General features: G+C 37.2%; 1 protein-coding gene across 1 annotated transcript in view; it reads right to left on the bottom strand.

Moving 5' to 3' along the window:
- Nucleotides 1–1,699: 1,699 nt before the first annotated feature.
- The window catches only part of GCSH (glycine cleavage system protein H (aminomethyl carrier)), a 7,617-nt gene continuing 826 nt past the window's right edge, over nt 1,700–8,490 (bottom strand). Inside the window, exons 2-7 of the mRNA XM_009890394.1 lie at nt 8,165–8,389; nt 8,095–8,104; nt 5,324–5,403; nt 4,029–4,092; nt 2,413–2,544; nt 1,700–1,829 (exon numbers count right to left, since the gene is read on the bottom strand). Of these exons, the coding sequence (XP_009888696.1) occupies nt 1,732–1,829; nt 2,413–2,544; nt 4,029–4,092; nt 5,324–5,403; nt 8,095–8,104; nt 8,165–8,389 (609 nt within the window). The 3' untranslated portion in view covers nt 1,700–1,731. The remainder of the gene's footprint in view (nt 1,830–2,412; nt 2,545–4,028; nt 4,093–5,323; nt 5,404–8,094; nt 8,105–8,164; nt 8,390–8,490) is intronic.

The raw sequence follows: 8,490 nt of genomic DNA, 5'->3' as shown, positions 1-8,490 counted from the left end.
CAAACGTTCTCGTTCCCTTTGGAAAGTGCACAGGAAGGTCGCAGCTCCCCAGTGGCACAGGGAGCCCGTAAGAGGCCAGGATCGAGCTCTCCCAGCTCTCCAGGCCCCAAATGTTGTCACAATAAATACTGCATGAGGCTGTGAATAATGGATAAGCACTGACAGGTTTTAAAGCATTTACACTAGGTTTACTGGAGCCTCTTGTTTATCAACCACAGCCAAGTTAGGACTCCTGTGGAACAGGCAAACCCACTCTCCCCTCTTAGTCACTTTGCAGTTTAACTCCTCTGGAGAAGACAGTTTTATCTTAAACACACAGTGGAGGCTCTCATGGTAGGGCTTTTATCTGTGACTTGTGTAAGGAAAATTAGCTCCTAGGATTTCAAAAAAACACCAGTTACTTTGACATCCCTTCAGATCTCAGAAGAAAGCCCTACCTTTTTCCACATTAGAAAAGGTTTCTGTATAACCTGCAGTGTATTTCTGCCCTTTAGAAGGGTTGTGCTTTTGAAAGGAACTTCCAAAGCAATATGAATTTTGCCTTTGTCATCTTATATGGATTAAACATTCCCCTGCTTCCTCTTAGATCAACTTACAGATACTTGGTTTTCGTTCCTGTTTTGTGCTTAGCTTCTAATCACTATTTTAAAATCATAGAAAAAAGTTTTAGACCAAAACTCTGCTATATTATTATGTTTTCCTAAAGTGCAGGTCTGTCTGTACAACTCAACCTTGCCCATAGATGTCACATCAACTTTGAGTGCACATTTGTGGGTTCATTAAATATTAAGTCTAATGGAATCAGCTGCTTTAGTTTACTAGTTTACAAAGTGAAAGTTTTAGTTTCATTCCTGTGATGTCATTACAGCAGTGTGCTTACTTGATCTTAAGACAGACACACATGGATACATTCTATGTCAAACTGTTACTGATCACACAATTTTCACAAATATGTAGTCTTCTGAAATCATCACAATTGCTAGGCACAAAATGTAGAATTCCTTAATTACCTGTGACATAGGTAGTGTTTACTAGATGAAAAATATAGCCTAAACAACCCACTCTAGAACCTTGATAAATGATCATTGTATGACTTTTCCATACTAAGAAAGCATATAAATCAGAAGACAAGGACCATACCTTCTGCCTCAAAGGTAAAACTATTTGATTACATAGTAAAATGAAGAAGGAAAACAAAGGATTAATAAATTCTGTAAAGAAGTAAAAATCATGCAGAGAGGTAGTTCACATGGCTTCTCCTTTTTTGGTATCATCTGGGCAACTATAACTAGGAAAAATATTAGGAGGTTAGGGAGACACTGCTTTTCAATATCTTGGGAGCAATAGAAAAGTATCTTAGGGAAAGCTGTAGTCCAGGTTACAAGAACAGTCATGTGCCTACTACAGAATTACCATATTAAGGCTGTTGTTACTAAGTTTAGTTGTCAAATGAATCCTGGGAAGTATCTATTTTAGCAAATAAATTTTGTTTCCCCAAATATTTGAGATAACATCCTGAAGTTACCTAAATCAGACAAAAGAATAAAAAAACCCCAAAACCTTGCAGGTATGCAGATATTAAACATTTTTATCCCTGCAATTATATATGGCCTTGTATATGTGATCATAAGTGGCATTTTTCAGGTTGCCAAAAGTGGATACTCTGTACTTCACTGATTGATGACAAACTACACTGAAATATTTTATATGGATTTATTTCATTATTCCAGCTCAGTCCTCAATGGATTTTACGTATTTCTCATAGGCATCTTCATTCATCAGTTCATCAAGTTCCGCAGGGTTTTCCACAGTCATCTTGATAAGCCAACCTGTAGTCAGGAAATTAAAAAGAAAAACAGTTGCTAATATCCTGCAAGAAAGACTCATTCATGTTACTGCCTCAGGAAAGTACTCCCAGTAGGCATACAAGCCCTCTAACACTGGTAGAATCATCAGGGCTTCTTGTGCAGGCAAAACAATGTTTCAATACTTTAAAAAAAACAAACAAAAAATCTGTCATAAGACACGGCTTTTTGAGTCAGACCGGTGGTCTTAATTTAGTACTGTCTCTGACAGTGGTGTTAAGGAGACACTGTCTAGAAAGAGTAAAAGAGCCTGACCTCTCACTATCATGAGCTGTTACAAGACCGAAAGAGAAACACAATCAAGAGAAATAGATTTAAATTCAACCACAGTCTATGTCTGAAAAGAACACATTGTAAAACATCTGTCAGCAAAGATACAACTACAATAATACTTTCATGTTAAATTTTATTGGGCTTGAACTACACACAATATACTCCATCTAAGCCTCCACACCATTAAACTGGGAGAACTAGGAAATGCATAACCATTTGTGATGGCAAGAATCCAGGTGGTGTTCATTATTGAAAGATAAAAATGACATCTTACCATCTTGATAACAAGATTTATTGACGAGCCCTGGATTATCTGCGAGGGCAGTATTAATCTCAGTCACTTCTCCTGATAGAGGAGAGTAGAGCTCACTAGCAGCTTTCACACTTTCCAAAGCTCCAAACTCATCTGAAAAACAGAGTATGATTGAACGCTTTTAAGAGGAAAATACAAAGTGCTTTAGTTTTTCTAGTCTGACATTCTGGTGATGACTTAGCCATTGAAGGAGTGTCTTGATCTTGAGCAAGGAAAACTGTCAGAGACTGAAGTCACCAACTTTATGACAATGATCAGCAGTATTAAATTTGATGTTTATGCTCCTGAATTATTCTGGGGAACTTGCATAGTCCTAGCTAGCTGGCTGCTACAGAAGGGATGGAAATTTCTTACCTTTGGCTAAAGCCTTACAGCATATACGATATATCAGGTTAGAAGGAATCACATCCAGCTCTTGCTGTAAGCAAGCAATTTATCTAAAATTTAAGCCTTTTTATACATAATTTGGTTACAAAATAGACACAGCCACAATTTTAGGAATCCCAGTTTTTCTTCAGAAACACTATGAAGTGTTACATTTGCACTCACTGGAAAACACGCATTAGTATTCAGAAGCACCATGCGGGAATCACCCAGCTGCTCTTCCCTTTTTTCTATTTTGTAGGCAGTTATGGAAATGGTGCCTGGAGCAGTGTTGGTCCAGAGTAACTCTAAGCCACAAGCAAACAAGACAGAGGCTGGAGGAACACAGAGCTGTCAGAGGAGTAGGTAGACATCACCACAAGGAATCAGAGAACAACATGTTCTGGGAAAGCTTGGAATCAGAATAAGGCCAGAACGGGTAGAAAAGAGAAGAACTAAATGGAAATGAAATTCCTTCAGATAAAACAAAACTACAAGTTGGTTAATTAAAACCCTAAGCAGAAAGACCTTTTGTCTAACATTCTCCATTCAACGCAGTGTAATAGATTTGGCCAAAACAGTTTGATACAGACGTATTCCACAAGGAGGATGGCGAAAGAAAGGCCTCCGACTTAACCTCAGTAAATCTATATTCTTTTTCTGCAACATCTGAAGCTAATGACAATCTTTTCTTCATATACTAGTAAGACAGCTCTCCCTGTAAATACAGGAATAGGCCTTTCCTTTCTACCTGTTAATGCTCACTCTTCTTTAACATGGAAAATTACATAACTGAACAATTAATGTAACAATTTGTACGTCACTAATGAGCAAAAACCCGTGATTACAGTTGGTACCCCAAAATTACTGGGTCTGTATATTCACAGAAAAATCAGAGCTTAATATAAATTAGATGTTTCACATTGTGCAACTCATGAAATGCATAACTGCAGAAATACATATAAGCCAGCCTAAACACTAACAAGTCCAAATCAAAGCATACATATTTTAAAACCAGAAAATAGATAAAATTATTACAAAAGATATTTCAAATATTTTATTTTTAAATAAATGTTTTCAGTTTAATGAGCAGGTACTTTCTGCTACCATGCATGGCCTGACAGTGAGAACTGGAAATTAAAGCTGTCTGTTGGGGAAGGGAGAGAAGGATGAGTAGAATAATTACTTCATTAGAAATTACAGCTGAAACTTACCATGTTTACTCAATTTTGTCCCAATTTCTGGAAGACTACAGTAAACAACGTCTCCTAATGCTTCCTTAAAAGAAAAAAACAAAAACATCAAAGCATACACTAAAGAAACTATACATAGGAGAGATCTGATACAGAAACTCTAGAATCTGCGTATAAGTAATCTGTCTAGAAATTTAGTTCTCATTCTTTAAGGACTGCATATTTTTCATTTTTTCTTTTTAAACATTTAACTTGAAAAAACAGTTTTGTTATCATGCCCCAAATGCCAAATTACTGTTTACCTATTACAGTGTTAATAAACCTCAGGCTGAGTTACAAGGCTTATATACAGATTTCTTTTAGTAGAACGAGAAATAACATCTGCTGATCTTCTTAGCATCAGCTAGAGTAACAACTGTTTTAAAGGACAAAGTTCCCAATGATTTGAGGGAATTATCTTTTTGTTACAAAGCACAGGATTTACTTCCAGTGCAATTTGAAAGAAAATGCAATCATTCCTCCCCAGAGACAGGGACAACTGGAGACCTGTTAGCATAGTTTGTCCTTACTGACTTAATAGGGAGCCTTATCACCATAAGAATCAGCTCAACCAGAACAGGCTTCTGCCTCTTCACTGACAAATCTATCTCAAAAAAGATTAGGGATCTTACAGAGTATTAGTGTTATTTACAGAAAACTGAGATTACGGGAAATGCTGCTTGTTGTAAGAAACATTAATTCCATTTCATTGATAGCTTCTCATGTTAGATTTTCTTGATTTTCACATGTAGTGAATCTCTGTCCTGAATTTGCCTGTCACTATTCCAAATCAAGTACTTCCATGAGAACAAAACAACAGAAAAAATCCAAAGGAATTCCTATCCTAGAGTACGAAATATATTCCACATTGTACTTCTCTTCACAATTGTTCTTTAGCCAGAGGGATTGCACCATATTCACATTCAAGGGAAATTTGGCCTAAAAAGCACATGATATCCCCTTCACATAGACACAAACTCCTCAGGCCTATAAGAACTGAAGTAATAAAGGAGGTTTTAAATTCTGCTAAACCATTAAATTTCTCATGAAGTTCAGCTGTCCATAGGCTCAACCTGAAGTGATTAAGAATTTATCAGAATGCTGAAGCAGCATTCACTTCACAAATAATGTGATAGATCCAAGTCCAAAAATCGCACTCAGTGTATAGAATATGCAATCTGAACAATAAAAAACAGTAACTGTCCAAAGAGCAAGGACAAGAGCAGGTACGCATAAATAAATATTGCAGACTTGGGTAAGGGGGAAGAGATCGATACCTGTGCAAAATTGCTGATTCCTACTGTTCCAATGCCATTTTCGACTGATATCCATTCGTGTTTGTCTGTGAATTTGCGGGCTAAAATGAAACAAACTCGATATTTCAGATATAAGTGAAATGTTGCTTGTTTAAATACAGTGACACATTTGCAGGCTTAAAATTGGTGTTTTTTAACAGAGATAGTTTTGTTCATTTTTCTTGGGAAATATTTTAAACAACACATGCAATTTACAGAAGCATTTTGTTCTGCTCGTGACACGTTTAGCGACACAGTAGAAGCTCACTAGGTGTTCTGCTGAGTACAGGAGCAAAAGTAATATTTCAAACAGAAGTATAAATCTAAAGCATATATGTGTACTTTACCCATAGCTATGCATTTCTATGATAGCTTAGGGGCTTTTCAAGAATATTTAGTGTTTGTTTCTGACAACTGCTTTGTTATTCCTGGGAAGGCCAGTGTTAATGACCCATTAGAAACAGCGTCAGCATTACAGCATCTCTTTCAAAATACTGAAACAGAGCCACCACTTGAAGTTAAAAGGTGCAACCTAGCTAGTTTAAGTGGTTGAATCCCTTCCCTCTCCTCCCCTGACATTTCCTATAGAGTCTATTTCTCCCTGTTTAAGGTTGTCACAGATCTATGTAAAATTAAGACAAATTAATACAGGGCAAACTAATCAGGCGACTCACACACACAACTGTTACTTAAGAGAATTTGTTCTCTGTTAGTACTGTTACTGCGAGAAGAACATGGTAGTTATTCTGTATAGTTTTAAAATAAGCATATTTAAGACCCTATTAAGTCTTTTCACAGCAATCTTGCAATTCTACATATATTTTAGATCTGTAAGATTCAGGACAGGTTGCACTAACTTTTATTAGAAGCAATTCTTTTTATAAAGTCATATGAAGAAACTTCAAAAGAAGTAATCGAAACAGGCAACATTTTCCCTGGAACTTTTCTTACTCTGAGCATTTTCAGCCTGCTTTGTGTGTTTTCTCACTTCCATAGTTCCCCCATAGAAACCCCCCCCCCCCTTTTTTTTTTTTTTTTTTAATTAATTTATTTTTAATTTTCACTTGTAGCACCTATCCAATCAGGCAAAGAATGTCGCAGAACCTGGAGAAGATAACTTCTTAAATAGAGCTCCCTGTGTGACTAGTGCCAGAGTAGTAACAGCTGGACCTTCCTTTTGAGGTTAAAATTCTCCTCTCAGGCTCTTCCCCTTGGCTGGACTCCTTACAACTGCTAGAGAAACTACACTTCCGCAAATCCTTATATATATTCTAAACTTGTACATGAAGGAAAACATAAGTTCTCACTGTAGACCTGATAAAATCTTTCCACTGTAAGTCAGTCATATTTTAAGCTGTTTCAATTGTAGCGATCCTCTTATTTATGTCTGAACACATGTAAGAGAAGTAAGTCCCAGATAAAATGATTTGTCTCTGAAGACGGCCTAAGTTTTATAGACCTTGGTAGAGCAACATGTGTTTTCGCAAGTACATTACACAAAAAAATGAGTAAAATGCAAATATGAAGTATTTTTCCATGCATTATCATTCAAAAACTGCAGAGAATTTCAGCTAACATTATTTATACCTGCATAAATTTCTCAGGACACCTTCTAATGAACAGAAGAAATCAAATGTCTTAAATCCTTTTAGGTCAAGACATTAAACCTGTGGGTAATAGAAACTTCATCGGAAATGAGTAATGAGCCATGAGAATGGCGAATGACACAGAATCTCAAACCAAAGCTGAACATTTGTGACATTACACATCACAATGTATTATCCTACATTATCATGTAGGATAATAACATTGTATAAAATTTCTTTGTAAAGCAAGGTTAAAAAAAAAAAAAGGGAAAAACAGAAAACTTCATGATCAGTTTGGAACACAGCAGTAAAGCGTTCTCAACAAGTCAGAAGAGCACATAAGCTTTTGTAGGGGGAAAAAACGGTAAAAAATGAAAAATTCTAACCACATAACAAAACCCACTGCAAAGAAAGGTCAAATTAAAAAAAGTTAATAAGTAATCTCAAAATTTGAACTTTGAGCTTATGTGATCAGCCCGTTAAATAAATCAAATTAAACTAATATGAAGTGTCAAAGCATATCAAATCTCTTCTGTGAGCATTCTTTTTCAGAAGAGCAGCTAAATTTACTCCAGTTTCATTCATTTCAACATGACTTTGATTTCAGCTTAACTAGCACATTCTGAATTCAGACCTTCATTTAGTTTCACCTGCCTCTATTAAATATGTCATAAATATATACCTGAAGAATGAAGGAAAACTCACACCTCCACAAAGAGGCATACAATTTTTTTCCTCTCTGCCTAAAACAAAAGCATAATTTATGTTATTCCTCCAAGTTATATCTATAGAAAAACAATGGGTATATTAAACAATTAGAAAAGTGAAAAAAAGCTTAGATTTTGGCTCACTTAAATTTGCAAATAATGACTAATAAATGTTATTTCTTTCACTTGTAGCAGAAGGCAGTTAGATAGGTAAAAAGACTATCTGGAAGGAAGTTTATGACCTCTTAGTGGCAGTCATTACTTTTACAGCATGTTCTTCTCCTCTTTATCTTTTTGACATGTCTTCTAAGGTACCGCAGATTCTGGTTTTGAGAATTCTGTGGCTAACTTTCATTCAAAGAGAGCTCCAACACCAGCAGATACTTTCAGAATTAACCACATTAAGCACAAAACCAACACCGATGGTCCATCTCCTGCCATACCTCCTGGGTGGCCGTACCGCCCAGCAGCTAGCCAGACCACACCGAGCTCCCTGAGCGCGAACAGGTCCCGGGAACGTGGCATCCCACCCCAGCCCAGCTGCCGGGGCTGCTGCCCGTCCCCGTGACCTGTTCCTGCTGCTCATCCTTCTCCCAGTTACCAAAGGATAAAAAAGCGGGTAGCGGATGGTGCCTGTTCAGCACAACGATCCCAAACTTGACTTTTTTGTCAAGTTTGCGTTCTTCGCTCTTGGCCCGCTCGGCGAAGCCTGGACCAGAAGGGGCCTGGGCCACTTTGCTAAAAAACTGTAGTACCTAGAGGAGGTTAAAAGTTTTCTGCCAGTTAAGTGGGGATGAACCAGCTCCTCACGGGAGGAGGCGGCGGGAGAGGGCCGGCTCCAGGACAGGGGGCAGGT

This window comes from Charadrius vociferus, unplaced genomic scaffold (assembly GCF_000708025.1).
Source record: "Charadrius vociferus isolate BGI_N301 unplaced genomic scaffold, ASM70802v2 scaffold498, whole genome shotgun sequence".
NCBI lineage: Eukaryota > Metazoa > Chordata > Aves > Charadriiformes > Charadriidae > Charadrius > Charadrius vociferus.
Note: the sequence above shows the minus strand (reverse complement) of the source record. Positions and strands in the feature narration are given on the sequence as shown.